The sequence below is a fragment of the Talpa occidentalis genome, unplaced genomic scaffold (genome assembly GCF_014898055.3).
Source record: "Talpa occidentalis isolate TD23 unplaced genomic scaffold, MPIMG_talOcc4v2.1 talOcc4.2, whole genome shotgun sequence".
NCBI lineage: Eukaryota > Metazoa > Chordata > Mammalia > Eulipotyphla > Talpidae > Talpa > Talpa occidentalis.
Genome location: NW_023602073.1, coordinates 142,788,583 through 142,811,365, shown reverse-complemented (window position 1 = coordinate 142,811,365; position 22,783 = coordinate 142,788,583). Strand labels below are relative to the sequence as shown.

At 44.0% G+C, this 22,783-nt stretch overlaps 1 protein-coding gene across 8 annotated transcripts in view; it reads right to left on the bottom strand.

Moving 5' to 3' along the window:
• The window catches only part of SERAC1 (serine active site containing 1), a 131,893-nt gene that overhangs the window by 95,410 nt on the left and 13,700 nt on the right, over positions 1 to 22,783 (bottom strand). For 7 of the 8 annotated variants that reach the window (XR_008552819.1, XM_037520597.2, XM_037520594.2 and 4 more), the window contains 11 exons: positions 21,585 to 21,716; positions 20,205 to 20,326; positions 19,130 to 19,258; positions 14,420 to 14,533; positions 11,968 to 12,130; positions 8,426 to 8,576; positions 5,880 to 6,021; positions 4,788 to 4,882; positions 3,062 to 3,159; positions 1,773 to 1,955; positions 573 to 716 (listed from right to left, as the gene is read on the bottom strand). Coding sequence is in view for 7 of the 8 variants with exons in the window: in XM_037520597.2 (XP_037376494.1) it covers positions 573 to 716; positions 1,773 to 1,955; positions 3,062 to 3,159; positions 4,788 to 4,882; positions 5,880 to 6,021; positions 8,426 to 8,576; positions 11,968 to 12,130; positions 14,420 to 14,533; positions 19,130 to 19,258; positions 20,205 to 20,326; positions 21,585 to 21,716 (1,473 nt within the window). In the remaining variant the exon portion in view is untranslated. The remainder of the gene's footprint in view (positions 1 to 572; positions 717 to 1,772; positions 1,956 to 3,061; positions 3,160 to 4,787; positions 4,883 to 5,879; positions 6,022 to 8,425; positions 8,577 to 11,967; positions 12,131 to 14,419; positions 14,534 to 19,129; positions 19,259 to 20,204; positions 20,327 to 21,584; positions 21,717 to 22,783) is intronic. The other variant, XM_037520596.2, reaches the window with a different exon arrangement.

The window sequence follows — 22,783 nt, the reverse complement described above, 5'->3', positions numbered from 1 at the left end:
GCAGAGCCAACCAGGTGAGGGAAAAGCATTTCAGGAGTGAAGTGTAGCGCCACCTGCCAGGCACACAGCAACAGAAGAGGCTGTAAGAGAATGAGGCTCTGGGCAGGGGTAGGAGGTGCTGGGTATTTCCTCCACCTGGGATTATGAAGAGGCTGTTCTTTAATACTAGTTTTCTCCATCGGCAGCTCTGTTGTTTGAATATTCCCATATATCTTCCATTTACTAAAGTGTCCACACTTTAGCTGATTGTTTGGGTCTCCACATTCAGCTATCTGTTAAATGCCCCTGTCAAGCCAGCTGAGGAGGACTTCCTGCTCTTCAGCTCTGCGGCGGAGTCACACTGATGTCAGGCTAACTCAGAGCGAGCCAGTTAATCTGTGCTCAATTCCGTGAAGGCTGTGGAGGGGCAATGCAAGGTAAGCTATGGCTGAAAAGACTAACAGAATTAGAATCTAGATGTTAACAAAACTATCTTCTAAAACAATATAAAAACGGATGTTTACGAGTCAGCACTAGGTACCACCAACCAGGCATCTCACAGCCAAAAAGTTTCCGAAGAGGGAATTGAGTACCTGCCGACTCCACGGGCACCACGTGGAGTTTAATCATGCTACCAATGCAGGTTGGCAGTGTCTCTACAAAGTTCAGCACCTGGAAGTTTTTGTCTTTAGCCAACTCCAGAAAGTCATCATGTAGTGTTTTAAGTGCAGGAGAATCTGTTAATTATAGAAAACAAGACTGTGACCAATTCTGTTGACCTGATTCATTTATAGAGAAAAAATTAATGATCTGATTCAGAATGGTAGCTTGTTTATTTACCCCCTTCCTAGGAGGCCATTAGGATGAGGGCAGAGGCTAAACCCAACTGAAACTGAAAGGCGGGCACAGAGGGAGACTTTTCCCACGTGGCTGACTGACAGGAAGCGGTGCCCAGGGTGTTTGGTGTGTGGGGACTGGGGGTCCCTCTGTTGGCCGCCACCCCATCCTCTAGCACTCACAGAGTGGAGGTCCTTCCTGTCCCCAGCCTCCACCAGGAAATGGAAGCCAAAATCAGAACCAGAGCAGCGGAGGGGAAGCCACGACCTGAAGACAGACTCACAGCTTAGCACAGAGAAGCCCGAGCACGGGAGAACCAGGGCGAGATAGAAAGGGCGAGATAGAAAGCAACTTTGCAAAACTTCTAATTAGTGTCTTCAGAATAATTTGAAATGACCATCTCTGATAATGGGTCAGAGAAAAAGGAAAGCTTGTAGAAAATAAAATTTGATGGCAAAATAATAAAATTCAAGAAAAGATTTAGGAGACAGTCCAGTAGCTCTCCATAAAGCAGAACAGAGAAAATATGAGCAGAAAGACAAGGGCAAGTTACAGCCCAAAGCAGGAGTCCAGGTCCTAATAAACAGGTGTCCGGAGAAAGAAAAAAGGCTTTGTCACTGATGTGCTAAATATCTTAAAAGTGCGTGTATATTTTAACCACTGATAATTTTACAAACCCATAAGAATAAACAGTTTACTGGTAATTTGGAATAATGCGTAAAGCAAAATATTAAAATAATATTAAAATTATCGCCACATTTGAGCAAGCAATGGCTCACCAATAAAAAAGAGGAAGCATCAAAGAAAAATCAAGCCCAAACCAAAATATGCCATGATAGTCTAAACACAATTCTTATGCAAATGATGACATAATCAAGTTAGCCTTTTCCCTCCTCCAGTGTTACTCATGTTACTACAACCCCCGTTTCTTTCATGACAGAAAGTAAAGTAGTTACCCTTGCTGAGTTCTTTGACTTCCAAAGAGGGAAAGAGAAGATAGCGAATATTGACAGAGTATTCAGCCAAATGGGATCCGTGATGAGGGACGCTGTAAAAAATCATCCCTCGGGTATTATTTATAACCGCATTCATTTCTGGCTTCTTAGAGGCTTCCAGCAGCATCTTTTTGACAAGAAGACCTAGCCACAGAGAAGAAGAAAACGCATAAGCAAGCTATTTCCCTTCCCTCTTCTATTCTAAAAACAGAGGCAAGACAGGAAATTCAGAGAAAGGGATGCCTTCTTTAAAGACGCCTAAATGCTAATTCCCTATAATCTAATAAATGAGGCTTTCAGTATGGTGAATCCTCCTGCTCCTCCAGAATGTACAGTACAAGCCTATCAACAGAAGAAGTTCTAGAACTTGTCTGTAAAGCGGACTTTCTCTCAGAGCTTCCCTGTCCATACAACGCAAGCAGGGTGTCCATCCCCAAAGTGAACATGCAGCAGTTGGGTCCCCCTGCTGCCCACACAGGACACCCCGTCAGGACAATGCTAATCAAAATCCAGCCCATGGAAAACAAAGCTTCTGTGGAAAACTGTACCTGAGAAGGCACCTCATCTTCTGCCCACCCCAACCCCCACCCTCTGGGCTTGGAACCCAAACTGAAACATGAGGACCAGAGATGGCCACAGTATGTCTTAGAGGACACGGGACTGTATCCACCTGTCTCAGCAAAATGGCCTGACTCAAGCCAGCATCCTGAGCATTTCATCAGCTAAGACTGGGCCAGGGGCTTAGCAAGGCCCTCAAGGACCAGCCTGGGGAGAGGGCCAGAGGGTTGGTATGTCGCTCAGCAAACAAGCATTAGGGCCTAAGGTGTGGACACCAGGGGTCACACTACCTCAGCAGGCTCCCAGCCTGCCACCCCACCCCCCTTCACACTGGAGTGATAATGGACTCTCTGATGTGGGGCAGGGAAGAAAGGGGAGCCCCTCAGCAGCCAGGAATGCTGAGGGATATTTACAAGTTAGGCTAATGTAAGCAAGGCTGCTGTTTGCTCATTACCACTTGAAAGCACTAAGCCACCCACTCATACCCCTTTTATGTGGTTTGTTACTAGTCATTCCCTTGGAGATAAACATGGAAGGAGACCAGTAATGTTTAACCCCCCTGTTCATAGTCAAAAACATTAAATTAAGAGGAAAAAGGGGCACCATTAAGTAAAACAGCTACAGTAGCTTCAGGAGCCCAATGGTGGACGATACACTCAGGTGCTCGCTTGGCAGAAATGAAGCAGACTTACCCCCCATGCTGTGGGACACCCAGATCACCGGTCGGTCCCCGACTCCAGCGGCTCTGAGCTTTCCTAGAAGTTCGTTGCTCCTGTATGCAATGGATTTCCTGGACACAATGAGAGCTGGCGTGAGGGAGGTTGCTGGCCACCCCGCTGCCGCCCAAACTGCTTCCAGCGAGGCAAGGGCTCTATCGGCCCGTGCTGGGCCTCCTGGAGGAGTGTTCCTACTCGCTTGCTGGGCCCTTATTTCTAATAGTAATCGGCATAAATAGGAACAGCTACTCCCAGACAGAGCCTTCCATTTACTAACAAACATCATTTGAGCATTTAATATGGTCTAGCAATTTCCACAGGTCCAATTTGGAACTCATACCAAGTGCCCCCAACACTGGCAATGGAGACCAGGCTTTTGTGAGTTCACCTATGTGAAGTCAGCTGTCAGTGCTATTTAGTTCTACTTGCATTTATGCCACCAGCACTAAGCTTTTGACATTTTTTTAAAAAGTTTATTTATTTATGCATATAAGAACTGGGGTATAGGCCAGAGGTGTGTGTGGGGGAGGTGAGAGGATTCACCAGAGACAGAGTGGGGAACAGAACAGGCAGACTGACTGAAATACACTGCTGGGGGGAGCAGCGGGCAAGTCAGGAGAGGTCTGCTGTGCCATGTGTGTAGCTCCCTGGCCGGGGATCGAACTCGTATTGCAGTGGCTGCAGATAGCTTCACAGGTTGCATATTAACCCCTTGCACCATCAGGGAGGCCCTAAGCTTTCACCATTTTGGTTTGTTATTTAGAAATACTAGAAACTGGGCCTCCCCTGGTGGCACAGCGGTTGAGTGCTGGACTGCGAAGCTGCCCGCAGCCTCTGTAGCGCTGGTTTGATCCCCGGCCGCCGGCAAGGGTCCCACATGGCACGCAGACCTCTCCTGCTGCCCGCTGCTCCCCTTAGCAGTGTACTTCGGTCCTTCTGCCTGTTCTGCTCCCCGCTCTGGCTCTGGTGAATTCTCTCACCCTCCCGCGCTTCTGACTGTACCCAGTGCTTGTATGAATAAATAAATACATCTTTAAAAAAAAAAGAAATACTAGAAACCTGTTAAAATCAGAATTCAAAAGAACTAATGCTCACACTAAAAGGGAACTTCAAAACTGTCTCCTCTGGTAGTTTCAAACTGTTTAGCTGTAGAATCCTTTCTTCAAAATAAAGGCTTGTCAGAGCACAGGACAATGGCAGGCCCCGGGGCCTGCCTGCGGCACTGATTTAGCGCAACTCTGCTGCCAGGCTTCCCAGGCCATCAGGTGGTTTGTCTTAGATGGTACAGTGAGGCCCATGCAGCTCCGGCTACAGTCTGGGCTGTGGTGCCTAGAAGGTCAGTGTCCTCCTGTATTCAGCTGGCACATGGGACCTGCCAGTGCCCTGCAAAGCTCATTGTGTTTTCTCTGCTCCCCTAGTGGGTGTGACGGGACATAAAAGCAAGAGGCTCACTCTGACCCTGCCATCAGGGACACTGTGCTGTGGTCACCAGGGTCCACTCTGTGAGCGGAGCAGGTTAGGGGCCTGACTCCAAAACTCTAAGGCTTACACTATCCCACTCCTGGAAGGAAGGAGAAAGGCTAAGTCCATTTTTCATATGAAAATCCTGTTTGTGGCACCAAAAGACAAAACTCCCTTCATCCCAGGCACCCACTGTGGCCCAGGCCCTGGCCCTCCCTCCTAGCCCAGAGCCCCCCATTACCTCTCCATAGGGCACCTCGCTCTCCAGTCGCTCAGGCTGGTGTCATACTCCACAGATATAATTCGGAGAGCGGGACAGTCTCTTGCTAGCCATGTCTAAGTCGAACGGAGGTACAAAAGAACACATGAATTTCCGACCCCAAATATGTCCAAGTAATAGAAATTCGTCACAAAGGCCTCATGCAATATGGACGACTACTTAAAGATCCCACTGGAATAAAGTTTGACAGAGATTAGAAAAACCATTTCAGCATTTTGTATTTTTATCTCTCTGGTCACAAGGAGGATCAATATTTATAGCATAAGGCCAATGCAGGTTTAGAAGAATATTCTGTGTTAGTCTGCTAAAGCCAAAAGCAAAAGCCTGTTTGGGGGCCTAGATCAAAATGGGTTTTTGAAATATTTCATGGAAAGTTCCGCCCTCAGGTCAAACAGCACAATCAAGCAGATTCGGCCTGAGGACGCAGGCACTAGTGACACTCTCAGTACTGTCCCTGTAGACCAGGGTCAGCTGTCATCACACACTTCACTGTCACCAGAGAGAAAGTACAGCCCACTCTTGCTGCTCGCGGAGGCTTTGTGAAGGTGACTGAGCAGCAGGCAGCCAAGACCTGGAACTATTCACACACATGTGCAGCCTCCGCTCTCACTGACTTGAGGTAAACTCCGTTCAATGACTTCCTCCCAGAGTTAAGGCTCTTTAGAAGAGAAAATGTCAAGGAAAGCCAAAAACGAATTCTTCATGGACTGTTTTTATAATTATTAAATGAGCAAACTATTATAAATGCAATGCATTATTTGTTGTACTATATTTTTAATGGAAGTGAACTATTACTAGCCCTTGCCCCTGTTTCTATTTCCTGGAATATTCTTTTAGAATCTTGACCTGTGGCCCATCTGGAGGTTCCAGCACCGGGTGGTGAGCGCAGCTGTTTGTGTAACACAATATAGGTGTCCCAGAGAGATGGGAGCACTGGGTGAGAAAAAAATCAACCCCAGTCCAAAGTGAAAAACAAGCAAGTCCCAGTGAGGCTCCATCTGCCAGAGGCTGCGTGTGGGGACGCGGGTGGCCTGCCAGAACCGGGCTGCTCACCTTGGGCCAACACGTTGTATACTTGGCTTCATCCTCCGAAATCTTCTCAAGCAAAGTTCTCTCATTGTCCTGCTGGCGCCATGTTTTGAATGCTGCTCCCATAAGGCCATGAATAAAAAGGACATCTGCTTTAATGGGCTGACTGATAGGGGAGAGAGTTTTAAAAAGAAGCAGAATAAATGCATTATTGCTCTGGTAAGACTCTGCACAGCATTCTGTGGTTGGCGCTTAGCAGGCTTATATGGCATAAAATAGAACTTGACTAAGGCAGGTTTTATAAGCACTGATTGCTGAGGAATCCTATCAGGAATTGTTTCAAAGACTTAACAGCACGTGCGCTGCTCTCTAGACACAGAGGCATAACTAGCCAGACGGACCAACCCACGGGAACTGAAATGCACGCAGCAATGGTGATGTGATGGAAGCCAGAGATTACTCTCCACTGAATCCCTGAGAATATTCCCCAAATCCATACACATATTTCAGAACTTAAGTAAGAACATGTTTAATAGTTCCCAAATCTGTATGCACGAAAGAGACTTCAAAAATTTATCAAAGAAGGGTCTCCCCCGTGGCGCAGCGGTTGAGCGCTGGGTTGCGAAGCTGCCCACAGCCTCTGCAGCCCCGGTTCGATCCCCGGCTGCTCCCCGGCCACCGGAGGAGGGTCCCACATGGCGCGCAGACCTCTCCTGCCGCCCGCTGCTCCCCTCAGCAGTGTACTTCGGTCCTTCTGCCTGCTCTGCTCCCTGCTGTGGCTCTGGTGAATTCTCTCACCCTCCCGCGCTTCTGACTATACCCAGTGCTTGTATAAATAAATAAATAAATCTTAAAAAAAAAAAATTATCAAAGAAAATTGAAAGTAATACAAATGACATTTAAAAGTAAACGCATCTAAAAATATTACCATATTAGTTTATTTACAAATTTGAGTTATTCAGGAATCCATGTCTCAAATTAGAAGGATCTGCTATTTTCTGAGGTATTATTTTAAAGTCTCTGACAAAAATCTAAGAACTCTAATACTTTCATTGGGTTCCTTGCTTTTCTATTTACTACATCAGCAATGATACAACTGGAAACAGTGACTGGAAATAACCATAAGATGCATGAGTCAAATTTATCACAATTTAGGATTTGACTCAACAGCAACAAAAACAAAAATGAAAATGAATGAGAAGAAACATCAAATATTTCTGCAGAGTGAAGGGAATCATCAAAATGAAAAGCTACCAACTGAGTGGGAGAAGATATCGCAAATCAGACCCAAAAAGGAGGTCATATACAAAATAGGAAAAGAACTCATAAAACTCAACAACATATATGATTTAAAAATGTTAGATGATCTGGACGTTCACCAAAGAAGACACACACAGGGCCAGCAGGCACATGGAAAGATGCTCAATATCACTGATTATAGGGAAATGCATATGAAAACCACCATGAGATTCCACCTCACACCTCAGAGAAGGCAAGGAGATGGAGAACAGGGAACCCTTGTGTACTACTGTTGGGAATATAAACTGCTGTAGCCATTGTAGAAAAGAGCCTGGAGAGTCCTCAAAAAGTTAAGAGAAAGAACATGTGATCCAGCAATTCCACTTTTGAGCATTATCCAAAGACTATGAAAACACTAATTCCAAAAGATAATGCATCCCTATTTTCACTGCAGCATTATTTACAACCCTGAGTGTCCATCAAAGGATGAATGGATAAAGAAAATGTGATAAATATATGTTTATACACACATTTTTATATATCTATACACACACAATGGAATACTACTCAGTCATAAAAAAGATTACATCTTGCCATTTGCAACAATATGGATGGATCTTGAGGGCTTTATGCCAAATGGAATAACTCAAAGACAAAGATTATATGATTCCATTCATATGTGGAATTTTTTTTAATGAAAAAACAAAACAAAAACTCACAGAAAACAGACTGGTGGAACCAGAGGGAAAGTGGGGTGATAGGGCAAGATGGGTAATGGGGGTCAGTTGTATGGTGACAGCTAGAAACTAGTCTTTTGGTTGGAAACGTGCTATAGTGTATAAAAATGTGAAATTATAGTGGTGTACACCCAAAACTCACATGATGCTGTACACCAGTGTTACCTCAATTAAAAAATCTTAACTTTTTTCCCCCAGTGCACTGAGTCCCGTGGGTTCCAGGCCCAGGCTCATTCGGTTGCCTGCAGAAGATAACACCCTATTCTCCTTCTGTTTGACAGATCTCTAGCTCACTGACAGATCTACATGAAAAATGCAGTGAAGCAAGAAATGCTCACTACAAAGTTTAAGCAGGACGCGATATAAGAGTGAATGAAACCTCCCTGAAGGTAAGTCTTTCGTGTAAATAACCTGAATGATTACCTTAATAATTTAACTAGTTCCCATTATCACGAAAGCCTTCAATTCTTCTGAGGTTATTTCAGACAAGTTGTTTCAGTAAATATGCCACTTGGCATCTTTGTTAGGTTTGTAACTTATCTAAATGATACAAGAATGAATCCAACCCCAGGAGGAGACCCCTTGTGCTCTCACCTGGTGCGGTACTGGGGGTGCAGCACATACACACCGTCCGGGTACTTCTCTCGCACGGTGTCTCGGTCCAGATTAGCCAGGGTCCTGGCAGCGTGCGAGGCCTCCATAATTTGGGGAGATTTCATGGCTTCTGCCAGAATGGAGACCCAGCCTGGTGAAAAGCACACACCTAAATAGCAACACTTATCCACCTCTGATTGGTGAGCGGCTCCAGGCTGAAAATAACGGGAGCCAGGAAAGCTCAGCAAGTCTGTCTACACAGAAGGGCCAAGGCACTCCAGTCCCATCTGTCTTGGGGCACACTGGTCCCATGGCACAATGTCATGGTGTCCCCAGCCAGGTCCCTCAGTGGTCTGATGGAAGGTAGGGAGTGTTCAAGAGCCATTTTCTTTAAATAATCTAACAAACTTTGCAGTTACTAGAAATTGGGTCACAAGAGGTCATAAAATATTTTGCTTTAAGCAAGAATTATTAAACTCAGTGCATTAAAACACTGTATTTCATCTGACAGGTAGTCACAACAGCAGCTTTTAATATACATGAGGAATTCTTTCTTAACAATGAGCTTGCTGAAGAGACAGAATTCTTCTTGTAAAACCTGAAGTTCAGAAAGGAAAACTATTTCTTAAGGGAGACAAAGTATGAGTGCAATTTGAGTCCATTTATTTTTTTGTTATTTAAAACTCAAGTAGTAGAGCAAACATTACTGAAATTTGTATGAAACCACGAAAGATCCTAAATAGCTAAAGCAATCCTGACAGATAAGAATGAAGGCACTACACTCCCAGACCTCAAATTATACTACAAAACAATAGTATCAAAACAGGATGGTACTGGAATAAAAATAAACACACAGATCAGTGAACGGAATTCAGAGTCCAGAAGCAAACCTACACTTACATGGGTTGTTCATTTACAATAAAGGAGACAAGAACATACAATGCAGAAAGTAAAGACTCCAACAAATGGTGCTGGGAAAATTGGACAGCCACATGCAAAAGAACAAAACCAGACCACTCTCACACCACACACAAAAATGAACTCAAAATGGATTAAAAATTCATATGTAAGACCTAAAACCATAAAATACACACAAGAAAAAATAGGCACAACACCCCATGATATTGGCTTCAGGGATGTCTTTGGGGACTTGACTATAACAGCCAGGGAAACAAAAGCAAAAATAAACAAATGGGGCTACATCAAATTGAAAAGCTTCTGCATGGTGAAAGAAACTGGCATTAAAATAAAAAGACACCCTCCCGAATGGAAGGAGATACTTGGACATGGTACATCCAACAAGGGACTAACAAAATCTACAAAGAACTCATACAACTCAACAACATGAAAACAAGTCCACCAAGAAACAGGCAGAGGAGGTAACACATCGCCAAAGAAGATGTACAGAAGCCAACAGGCGCAGGAGAAAATGCTCATGGGCACTTACCAGGGAGATGCCAGTCCCAGTAAGATCCCTCTCCCCACCCACAATAACGGCCCACAGCATTTAGACCACACACAAGTGTTACCAAGGATGTAGGGAAAAGGAACCCTCAGCTACTGTGGTGGGAACAACGTAGACTGGCCTAGTCCCTGCAGGAAACAGTATGGAGGGCTCTCAAAACATTACACACAGATCCACCAGATGATCCAGCAATCCCTCTCCTAGGCATCTACCTGAAGAATAAAAACACTTTCATTCAAAGGGATGTCCGTGCTCCTACGTTCACTGCAGCACCACTGACAGCCATGCTATGGAAACCACCTCAGTGCGCAAGGACAGATGAGTGGACCGAGAAGATGTGGTGTATAGCACAATGGAGTCCTACTCAGCTATTAAAAAAAGATGAACTCTTGCCATTTGCAACAACGTGCATCAACTGGAGGGGATTATGAAAAAAATTACATCAGAAGGAAAAAGGCAAACAGATGATTTCACTCATTTTGGAATGTAAAGAAACAAAGCAAAACAAACTCTAGAAATCTGACTGCAAAACTAGTGTACAAGAGGGGGACGAGGGAGCAAAGTGGGAAGGGGGTCCAATGGACTATGGAAGAGAACTACTGGGGCTCTGCTGCTGGGTGTAGTATGGTAACACACGTTTGTAGAGGTGTGAACCTCACCCCTAAATCATACAGTGTTATAAACCAATCAACATGATTTCAAATATCATGTGGATAGAAGATTCTGGTAGAGAACAAAACCAATCACGGGGAAAAAAGCTTGAATGAGAGGAGGAGGGTCAGAGAGTAAAGTTGCTGCTCTGTTTAGGTGAAGGGTTTCAGGCGATGACTAGGCCCAGGGCATGGCTCAGAAGCAGAAGGCCAGCCAGGGGCACAGGAAGGGGTCACCAAATATGAGGAAGTCAGGGACTGATAGGACAAGGTGTACAGTGGGCGCTTGGTAGCGCTGAAATACCCAGGGAGCCAGGTTTCAATTAAGGGAAAGGTGAATATTTTTAATATAAAATACTGACTTGATCAAGTCTCTGTTCTGCTTTGAATCCTATCAATGAACTTGAAAACAGGGAAACAGAAATCACTTAAAGCTAAGCACACAGAGCAAAAACATATAGTGTCTCAATGACTCATGGAATTAAAAAAAGAGCTGTATCATAACTGAAGTCTCTGAAAAAGAGAAGAGAGAAAGGAACAGAGAAAAATATGTGAAGATGTACTGGCTAGAATGTTTCCCAACTGGACGAAAACCTCAACCCACAAGTTCAGTTAGCTCAGGGGACCCTGAGCAGGTAACTATTTAAAAAAGACATCTAGGCAGTTGAGAGTCTAGTTGCTGAAAACCAAACATAAAAATCTTAAAAGAAGCCAGAAAGATAAAAAGGTACATTCCCTATTGGAGAACAAGAGTGGGAATAAGAAGAGACTTCCCAACAGACCACAGTCTTTAAGGAGAGAGTGAAATGAATTTTAAAGTGCTGATGGGAAAAATAACACAGAATTATTTATTCTTGGGGAAAAAATCTTTCTCTGGATAATAAAAGGGGAAGTAAAAACATTTTCAGAAAATAAAATGTGAGAGAATCTTACCAGTAGACCCAGGCCTTTGGGCTGATGGGAAATGATTTCAAATGCAAATTTGACATATAGAAAAGAAGGAAGAACACTGGACATTATAAATATGTAAAAAAAAAAAATCAAAGTAACTTTTTCTAACCTTCTTTAAATACCACTTGAATGATACAACAGCAATAAGATAGCACAGTCTGTAATAAATGCAGGAGTAAAATAACCAATGACAGCACCACAGAGGATGGAAGGAAGTGAAAATTAAATTATACTGATGTAAGAATCTTCATGAAAGGGTATAATACTCATTCGAGGTAGACTGTGGTAAGTTATGGACAGAACCACTACCTGAGTGAGGCATGTCCACGTCACCAACAACTCCTTGGCCCTACTAACACAACATGCTCTGAGAACCCACAGCTCCTGGAAAGAAAGCCTCAGTCTATTCAAACACCATCGGCACGGGGAGAGGAACAGGGGACTGGAGCCAGCCAGTGAGTTCAGAAAGGCATTACCTGAGCAGAAAATAGTAGAGTGGAGATGCTCATTCAGGGCCATATTTCCAATGATACGCAGTATATTTCTCTGGACGCTGGGGCAGTCCTTGTGAAGCCGGTACAGCCTCTGCAGCAACTGCAAGCCTCCACGTGCTTCGATCTGATCACAGTGGGTGGCTATCTAGCACAACAAATTAACAAAAGCTCACTCGGTGCTGCACAAATTCATGCACCGGGTGTCACAGTGTGCCGATGGGCAGAGAAGCAGGGAGAGAACACAAAGCTCTCAGCAGCTTAAATAAACAAGCAAACCCCCACTGATCTGCACAGTCCACCAAAATCACTGAAAACAGGCATAACTTACCAGGACTTGTGAAATTTCTATTACGTTATTCTGCTTAACTCTTGGTTGGATATAACCTGATAATGTCATTATTACAGAATTGTTAACATTTTTTTCCTAAAGATTTATTTATTTATGCATACAAGAACTGGGGTACAGGTCAGAGGTGTGGGGGGGTAAGAGGATTCACCAGAGACAGAGTGGGGAGCAGAACAGGCAGACTGACTGAAATACACTGAGGAGGGGAACAGCAGATGAGTCAGGAGAGGTCTGCTGTGCCATGTGGGTAGATCCATGGCCGGGATCGAACTCGTGTTGCAGTGGCTGCGGATAGCTTCATATGTTGCATCTTAACCCCTTGTGCCACCAGGGAGTCCCCAGAATTGTTACAATTTACAGTGATACTTTGATTGGCGTGAACAACCTTAGAACAGTGCGCCCTGAGTCTGCCCCATACAGAAGAACACACACTCTGCCACACACCACCTTACACAAGCCCACAGCTGCCAGGTGGGCTGAAAACTCAGGAGGTAGAAAAATTTTTAAAGAGAAAGATCAAAGGAAAAAGCGTGGTGGTGGTCGGGGTGGGGGGCGGGTGGTGGTTGAGTTTCTAATAGAGAAAAAGAGATGGAGGAAAGCCCAGGGAAACTGGTGTGTGGGGGCAGGGGGAGGGGGCAGGTGGCAGTGAGTCATTCCAGTCCGTCAGTCATCGCAGGCCCCACCTTGTCCCATCACCTGCTTTACTATCCGACTTGACACCATGGCATGTATATGTGATGACTTTCATGCTGAATTTTTTATGAAATTTTGTCACATTTTAAATACAATGAAAAGAATGCCTTTCAGATGTACAGCAAGTGAGTATAAAACTTGAGAGGTTTGTGGAGAGGTGACTTCCATTCACTGAACTTTCTCCTGGAGATGCATCTACTGCTTCAGAAACTAGTCGTAAGTCACTTAAATCCACTCTAGTTTCTGAACTACAACACTCAGCTGACTCTGCTTTGTGCACAACTCCTCATTCCACTGTGGGAACTGAAAATGGCAAGAAAGCACCTCGCTTCTCAGCCATGACCAATGATTCCCAAAATCCAGCTGGAGAACGTTGCCTCTCTGAAGGCCAGTGCTGCTCAGGACACGCACCGACCCCAGCAGGGATGCCTGTTAAAAATGCAAACTCCTAGACTCACTCCACATCTGCTAAATTTAAATTTCTAGAAGCAAGCAGGAAATATGCATTTTTAATATGCTTTCTGGCTGATTTTTATGCACTGATGTTTGAAGCTTCTTTTTCAAATCAAACTGTGATCATGACTGGAAAGTTGTCACAATGCCAAAAAGCTTAAAAGTCATTGATAGTGGCCAGAGTTAAAAGCCAAGAGTATGGTCATTCAAATATTTCCTTTCTTTTTGCTATCTTGCGACATCCACATGTTTTAACTGGAATTTGCTGCCTGACATTACTTGTAAAAGTGATCTGAGAGGTAGACGACAATATAACTGAAAGGTAAGCGCATATTTAGACAGCAGATTGCTTTCTTTATGTGCAACCAAGATTAAGTCCATTTTAAGAGATACTTAACAAAGTGAAATGCATGCATTATTATCCCTCATAACAATTAAATGGAAGGGAGCAGATATTCTGCAACAAGCAGGAAGCTTTTTTTCAAATAATAAATGAGGGGCCTCCCTGGTGGCGCAGCGGTTGAGCGCTGGGTTGCGAAGCTGCCGGCGACCTCTGCGGCGCCGGTTCGATCCCTGGCTGCTCCCCGGCCACCGGAGGAGGGTCCCACATGGCGTGTAGACCTCTCCTGCCGCCCGCTGCTCCCCTCAGCAGTGTACCTTGGTCCTTCTGCCTGCTCTGCTCCCCGCTTTGGCTCTGGTGAATTCTCTCACCCTCCCGTGCTTCTGACTGTACCCAGTGCATGTATAAAACAAAACAAACAAACAAATAAATAAATAAAAACATGCCTCTATAAATTAAAAAAAAAAATTTAAAAAATAAATAAATAAATAAATAATAAATGAGAATTATTTCTTTGAATAATAAAGGAGGGTTATTTCCTGGTCTACAATTCTTTCCATGCAATCATAGAAAACAAACCACATTTCAAAAATGTAAGTTACCTCAGAATGTTTTACTAAAGCTTCTAAACAGAACATTTCCACTGTAACTGAAGGAACTTCTCCAAAACTTTCGGCATAAGGAAGTCCATTTCCTCCAAAACACCATAAGCCACCCTAAAAGACAATTAAAATTTTTACTGAAAAAAGTGACTTTTGTTTGACAGAAAAAAAATCTCTGCAGGGTATACAGAATTAGGAAGGATTAATATGTAGCCTTCAAAATGTTTTGGAAACTTTCAGGCTGGTTCAGTATATAGCAGCTGCTGCTTACAAGGACAGAAAACATGGAGTTCTACCCAGAAGAGAGAGTCTCGCTCAATTCCTCAATCTCTTTCCTGTTTACTCTTATCCAGAAGCACAAGACAACACAATTTATCAAGTAAGAAAAATCCAAGGTTGGTCATAATGCTCTGGTTTCCTATAACTTTCCAAATTATGCTAAGAGTCTACTTAGTTTATTAATCAAAATAATAAGAAAAAGGCATTATTGGAAAACTTTTAAATGCACACAATGATTGATTATGATCACAGAACTTTCCAGTTCTTCCCATCTTGAAATTTAAGTTCATCTGGAAAAACCAACAAGAGGAGTTAGGAAAATTGTGAAACACAAGAGTAGTGGAAACTATTCCTAACAGATGTCAAAACATAAGAATAAACTTCAACTCTTAACACAGATCAAGCACTAACACCACATGATGCAGTAATCACCCACAAGTCAGTGATACAAGCCCCCAACATCATTTTGGGAAAATAAGCAACAGTTATAAACAGAAAGTTCTGAGGACAAGAAGCAGAATGCATCTACAGCGTAGGAAACCTCACCCTGTGCTGCTTGTGACCAGAAGCCACACGAAGGAGGGATACAGCTCATCAGTCAGACAGGTGGGGAGATGAGTTTTTTTAATCACTGGCACCATCAACAATGCGACTTCTGTGGAGCACAACCTAGCAGCTGCCATCAAAGTCACAGGCCCCATGACCTTCAACCATCTACCCTCCAGAGACAAGCATGGGTGGAGTCTTACACACACACACACACATGCCTGTTCACGGCAGCATTGTTTGTAAGGACAAAGGATAGAAACCATCCAGTGTCCACCAGTCGGGGATTGGTGGAATAAAGATGTATATGGATGCTAGGACAATATGAAGCATCTGAGTCCCTTCATATGTTGACACATCTCCAAGGTAAGCCCTTGGAAGGGGCAAAGCAGCATGTGTGGTGTGCTGTCCTGTAAGTGTGTTTACAACCGTGCATGTGGGTTTGGGGGATGGATGGGTACAAGGAAGGCTTACTACTGTGTCTCCTTTGCTTTGGACTTGAACCAGAGTCAGAGCAGTGAGCATACAGACTACCTGCCAGTACAAGAGGGCAACCACCAGGCAGTTTCTCAAAAAAAAAAAAAAAAAAAATTTTTATATATATATATGAGGCTCAGTGAACCTAGTAAATGTTCACAATGTTTAGCTACTCAAGAATTCTTCATGTCTCCTTCTCTGATACAATCTTTTTCCAAGTTTAAACACTCTTGGATGATAACATACATCTGAAGTGGTGTGAACCTTACCTCTGAGTCATACACAGAATTGTAAACCTATGTTACTGCAATAAACAAAGTTAAAATGCTTGAATCTCAGAGACGCACACTATTTATCAAAACAGAGGGTCTGAGGGGAGCTGCACTGACAGCCCCTCCCTCCCCCAGCAGGGCTCAGGGTATATAGAGCCTGGTGGACTTGGCGGGGTGGGAGAAGAGGAGGGGACTCTTTCTTAAAGATACATCACTACAACCTGCCCCCCTCCATACCCTCCCCATCTCTGCAGTGGATGGAGAAGGTGGGATGGAGCAGGAAGAGGGCCATCAGTTGGGGGGGACCTGTGACACAGACCCACCAAACCTCTTGGTACACAGCCTGGTTGTAGCCAAGATGAGACCATCACAAGTCAGACTAGACCTGCTGAAGCTGAGCCTGTGTTTCCCTGGCTCCCAGACGAAAAGCCTGAGAACAGAAGGGAAGGTTATAGATTTAGGTAAGAAATTACTCAGGATGATAGATCCGTGGCCTCTCCGATATGATATCAATTGCACAAGCAACAATGAAAAAAGAAATAAACACAGACTGAACTTCATCAAAATGTAAACGGCAAAAGACATTATCAAGAAAGTAGAGTGGGAGAAATATTTACAAATCGTATATCCAATAATTGATTTGTATCCAAAATATATAAAGAGTTCTTACAACTCAACAACAGAAAAACAATTATAAATGGGCAAGGATTTGAATGGATATAAGTAACATATATAAATAACTAGTCAGCAAATAAAAAGATGCTCAATATCACTAATCATTAGGGAAATGCAAGTCAAAACCAGAATGAAGGTGCTACTTCACGTTAACAGGAAGACTGGAATATAAACGCTGAACACTAACAATTGTTGGCAAGTATATGGAGGCACTGAAACCCTTCTACATTCTGGTGGGAATGAAAAGTGGTACAGATGCCAAGGAAACGGGTTGGAAGTTCCTCAAAAATTTAAACACAATCAGCACATAGGCCAGCAGGTCCACTGCTAGGTATACACCCAAGAGAATTAAAAACAATACCCACACAAAACATGGACACAAACACTCAGACCACCATCATTCGTAATTGCCACAAAGTAGAAACAACCTAAATGACCACCCACTGATGAATGGAGAAACAAGATGTGGTCTAGCCACACGAGGAATACTGTTGGCCAAACTAGGAGGTTATGGCATGGATGAACCTTGACAATGTTATTCTTACGTGAAAGGAGTCAGGCACAGAACAGAATGTACTGGATAATACTGATCACTCCATGGGTGGGGGAGAAGGGGGTGTAGAATGATTGCCATGGGTTCAGGTTTCCATCTTGGCAAGATGAACATTTTCTGGAATTAAACAGTGGTAACGGCTGCACCGCTCTGTGAGCACACTGAGGCCCAGTGAATTCTACATTTTTACAGGGTGAATTTTATGAATTGTGAATTATAGCTCAGCAAGTCTGTTGCCAAAAAAAACCCAGCCGAATTAAAAACATCATTGTGAAATTGAGGCCTAGTTAAGAAGGTGCTGTTGTGTTCCATGACTTAGGCAGCTTGGAGTGGGGCCCACCTACTCTGCCTCCAGGATGAAGAATGCGTGTGCACCTGGGTTTTGGATCTGACGCTACTTTCACTAAGAGGAACCAAATCTGGCACTCATGATGTAGAACAGAAACTAGAGGAGCCAGGGACATCTCATCATGAGAAGATGAAGATGCTTTCACGGCCACCCTGGAGACAGAATTAAAAGGGGTGATAAGGGCACCCACAGGAAGGGCTCCCGAGCCAGGCAGTGGCATCTGAGCACCAAGAAGAAAACAATGACTGTGGTTCCGGAGCGATTCCAAGAGGAATATAAAAATACATGAAGTATAGCAGAGAGGTCACATCTACAGATGGGCCCCTAATTTCTCATTAAAAAGATAATGAAAAAATATAAATTACTCAACTGGGGAAAAAAAGGTAGGATAATATGACCGAAAAATTTTTACTGAAAAAATACTTTCCCCTCACTGAGTAGATTAGTTATTGTATAAGTGACGGTCATTTGTTTTGAATTTTCTCAGAGACATGAGTGTCTTAGGAAGAGTGCCCTTCCATTCACGGGAAGAAGCCTCTGCCGGTGACCGGGGTTGGGGTAGAGAGGGGTGCTGTCTGCCAATTATTGCCACTTGTGAACAGGCCCAGAGATGAAACAGCGGCAACAGGAGAGGCCATGGGAGCGATGTAAAAACCCTCATCTGCATGACTTTTCACATCTGAAGACATCTTACCCCAGAGAAGGGGGGCAGCACAGTAGAAGCCTCTGTGAGCTCCAATAAGACAGCACTGCAGCATGCACCCCTCATGACCAGGCTCTGGCCTCCTTTGCCACGCAGCCAACTCTATCTCCTGCAGTTGTTCCTGCTGGCACCTTCTTGTTAGTCTCCTCACTGACCCAAGGGGCAGGCAGGCTGATAAACAAGGGCCTGCAAAGTCTGGATCACAACATAAGGGGCTTGGATTTAAATGAACGTGTAATCTGGAGGGCTCTGAGCAGAAGCCCTGACCAGATCCGTGCTGTGCTGTTTTTTTTTAATCGTTCAGCTGCTGTGAGCTGGAACAGAGGGACGAGGAGGAGTCTGCTGCCGCGCGCCAAGTGTCAGGGACGAGAAGAGAACGGCTTCTGGATCCAGCAGGAGGGTGAACTTGGCTTCAGGTGTACCCCTCCACGACAAAAACACAGAGATGTTTGATAAAACATAATAGAAGCTATTTTAAAACACAGCCAAGCTGTTTAAGAAAGAAAGAAGGAATAAACGGGACCCATGGGTGCTGGAGTAGAAAACAACATAGAGCGGGGGCAGGAAGCACACGCCGATGATGGAAAGGCCCCTCTCTGAAGAGGCGCCAGGAAAACCAGCCCAGGAATGCCTGCTTCAGTCTGGGACTCTGGGTGAAAAATTACAATCCTAAGGCAATGTTTGTGTTTGCTTCTGGTGGAAACCCCAGGAGCTTCCCCGCTAGCAGACTAGTTTTTATATGAATTCCTCCGTTTGGAATTTCTGCAGCACTGAGTAGAAGGGGAGACCCCTGTGCCCCAGAGAATGACCCGGGAAAGAGGGTGCACAAGGACATTCTCCAAAGGCCCGAGCTGACCTTCTGAGCAGCGAGACTCTGGCTGCTCTCGCTCAGAGCCAACGATGTAAAGTACTGGATACACTCGTCGAGGTCTGTTTGAGGCAAGGAAGACAGCAACTGCCGGAGTTCTTCTTCAATACAATAATCCTGAAATAAAAAGAAAAGAAATTCCTGCTGAGTACAACAGAAAGTACCTGAGGAATCAAAGGGAAAAAAATTAGCAGAGATAAATCAGTGCATTTAGTCTTAAAAATAGTCACCACGAGGGTAAACAGAGCTGCCTTCACGCTGACTTCCAGAGGCTGCGCTGCTACCTCCACCTAAGAGGCCGCTGGAAGGCCAGCTCTGGCGTCCCCTTATGCGTGGTGACATGAAGTACACGACCACACATTGTGACAGGGTGGGCTTGTTAACCCGAGCTCACCACAGCGTGCTCTTCTCTAGTAACTTACTCCTTACACACTCATCTTCTGATTAATTTAGAAACGGATAGCAACTTTTCAGACAGGCGTTTTCTAGCCCAGGAAAGGTGCTCAAGAAATGTGCTCTAAGAGACGCATGGCAGAGGGCACCAGACATCTGTGCTCGTGAACACATTAGCATCCACATGCAGGGCTCTCCAGCTGCTGTGCTGCACCCAGGGAAGCACTGTGCACAATCCAGAGCCATCTCTGGTTGTGACAACAGGAAGGGAAGAGGGGTTGCTATCGGCATCTAGCGAGTAGAGGCCAGGAACACTGCTAAACTTCCTACTATGCACAGGACTGTTCTCAGCAACAAAATATAATTTGGTCCAAAATCTCCAGTGTTGAAGCTGAGAGAAACTGATGGCAGTGGCTACATACCAATTCACTCTGAAGACCCTCTCTGCGGTCCAGAGACTCCCAATTCCCAAAAGGTGGGAATAATAACACCAGCATCTCCTGAGGAATCAAGACCTCTCTGAATGAAACTACAATTTCAGGTTTACATCCTTGTTTAACTGCTTGTGAAAAGTAGCCAACAAACTGCTTTCTGATTGCTTGTTTTGCAGCCAAAGTGAAGATTCTATTTTAAGCTATTTTTCACTCACTGAATTGTTTTATTTACTTACTTCTTTTAAAGATGGCAAAGGAGGTGGCGGGAGGAAAAAGCGAAGATCACTCTCTTTGCTTCGTGCCAAACCAGTAAGAGTTCTCAGATCTCCGGCCTGAGCGATTATCTTATACTGGTAATCTGTCATAAGAGTGTAGTGTTAGCACCCAAACTAGCCTGGAGCTATTCCGAGGAGTAAATGAACAAACGACTTCAAAGCACTCTAAGTTTTAAAATTTGTAATTCAAAATTTCCCAAGCATTTTTCACAACTTCAGCTGTCCATCATTTCCATATTTGATCTCACAATTCTCAGCATATTATATTGGAGTATATCACAGTCTAACCTTTTCAAAAAAATGAATCTTGAATGTGAAAATTGATAGGTTACATTCAATTCAACTTTAACTTCAGTAAAATAATTCCAGCTGGTAAAAGCCGTTTTGATCACCGCTCATGAAACCTTGAGGCTGCATCCTAGGTCTATGTCCCCAGGTAACAGCATGGTGCTGTGGCGTCACCTATGACGTCGTGAGTGGTCTGAGGTTCCACAGGACGGCACATGCTTTGGCCTTCATGATGTAAGTGGTCCAGTCTTTATGGAACGGAACATTCCATGAATGTTTGCGTCCACCCAAAATTCCTATGTTGAATGCTCATCCCCAAGCTCTTGCTATTTAGAGGTGAAGTCTTTGGAAGGTGCTAAGCCAAGACAGTAGAGGTCTCACAAATGCTATTAGCACTCTTACAAAAGAGACCCCTCGTTCCTTCTGCCTGGGAAGCAGAGTGGAAGGTGGCAGGCTCAGTGACAGGAAGCAGGTCCTCCTAGGCACCAAATCTGCTGGCACCCTGACCTTGGGCCTCCCTGCCGCCTGGCCTGTGAGAAACCAAGTCCTGCCATTTACAAGCCACCACTGGGGGTATTTTGTGTAGCAACCCCAAAGGACTACGATGTGCATTAAAAACAATATTTCCTCCAGTGGACAGACATTCTTTCCTACCGTGGCCTTTCACAGCCCAGGCTATGACCTTCAGGGTCAAGTGGTGAACTTCTCAAAATACAGATGCCAGGCCCAACCCCAATTTTTCTGATAAAGTCAGTCTGAAATAGAGTCCTAGAAGGCAGATTATGAAAAAGATTTCTATTCTACCTCTCCACAAATGCAGAGGAAGATTGTATTTACCTTATAAATTATAATAATTATCATCAACAATCAACTAACTGACTGGTACGGGGGACAGAAGGTCATTTGGACACTTTTCTTTATCACTGGAGTTTCTTTTTGAAATTTTGGAAAATATTTTTTATCTATATGAAGATGGCCCAATTGATTTTCCTTAGTTTCCTTCTCTTACTCAGAAAAGAGGGGTTGGGGGGACATTCTGGGAGCTCCCCTCACCATGCCAGTGGTGGACCTGGGACAGCTCCTGCACAGCCTGCGCCCGCACTGCCTTGTTCCCCGCCCGGCTCCTCCTCAGCAGCAGCCAGACCGCGACCTCATGGTCTTCCACGTCCACTGTGCTGAAGGTATCTTCACATCAGGTAAAACAAAAGCAAACTGTCAGATGCGTGAAATAGTTTTAAAATAACATTCCTGCCCTCACATTTATTTAAGGTGGTAACTGGCAAATCCTAGAATCTGTAAGAGCAGAGTCAGATTTGCTTCTAGGTATTGATAAGGACTGATGTTTGTCCTCAGTTGTCATATTATTTTCTTATATTTACTTAGTATGGTATGTATATTCTTTTGTTTAATGCACTATTTTGCTTTTACTAAATGGTCCTTTTTTTCTCTTTTCCTTAAATTTTTTTAAGGAAATACATCAACACAATAGAAGAATTAAAAAAGTGATGTTAATATCCACATGGCTACCAGAGCTAAATTCAATAACTTATTATTTTGCTATATTTGCTCAATCTATATGCATATTTTTTCCTAAACTATGTGAAAGGAAGCTGCAGACATAACATTTCACCCTCCCACGGCTCAACCTGAATCTAAGATAAAAGCCCAAATTCCCCTACAACATGCCATTATAAACTCCAGAACACTAACAAAGATCTTCCAAAATCATCTAAAATCCACTTTAGATGGATTTTATGTTTCATATTCAAATTGCTCCAATTGCTCCAAAAATTATCTTTTGAGCTTCGTTTTAAAACCAGGGTTTGATTCTCTCTAGTCTCTTTTAATTTTAGAAGGCTTTCCCACATTTTCAAGATGCCAACTTTTATTATTTTTTTAAAAGATTTTTATTTATTTATGCATAGAAGAGCTGGGGTGTAGGCCAGAGGTGCAGGGGGTGAGAGGATTCACCAGAGACAGAGTGGGGAGCAGAACAGGCGGATCTACTGAAATATACTGCTGAGGGGAACAGTGGGCGAGGCAGGAGAGGTCTGTGGGTCAGCTCCCTGGCCGGGGACCAAAGTCAGACTATAGCCATAACAGTGCTGAGACTTAACCCCTAGGCCAACAGGGAGGCCCAAGATACCAACTTTTTTTTTTTTTTTAAAGATTTATGTATTTATTCATACAAGAACCGGGGTACAGGCGAGATGTGCAGGAGGGTGAGAGGATTCACCAGAGACAGAGTGGGG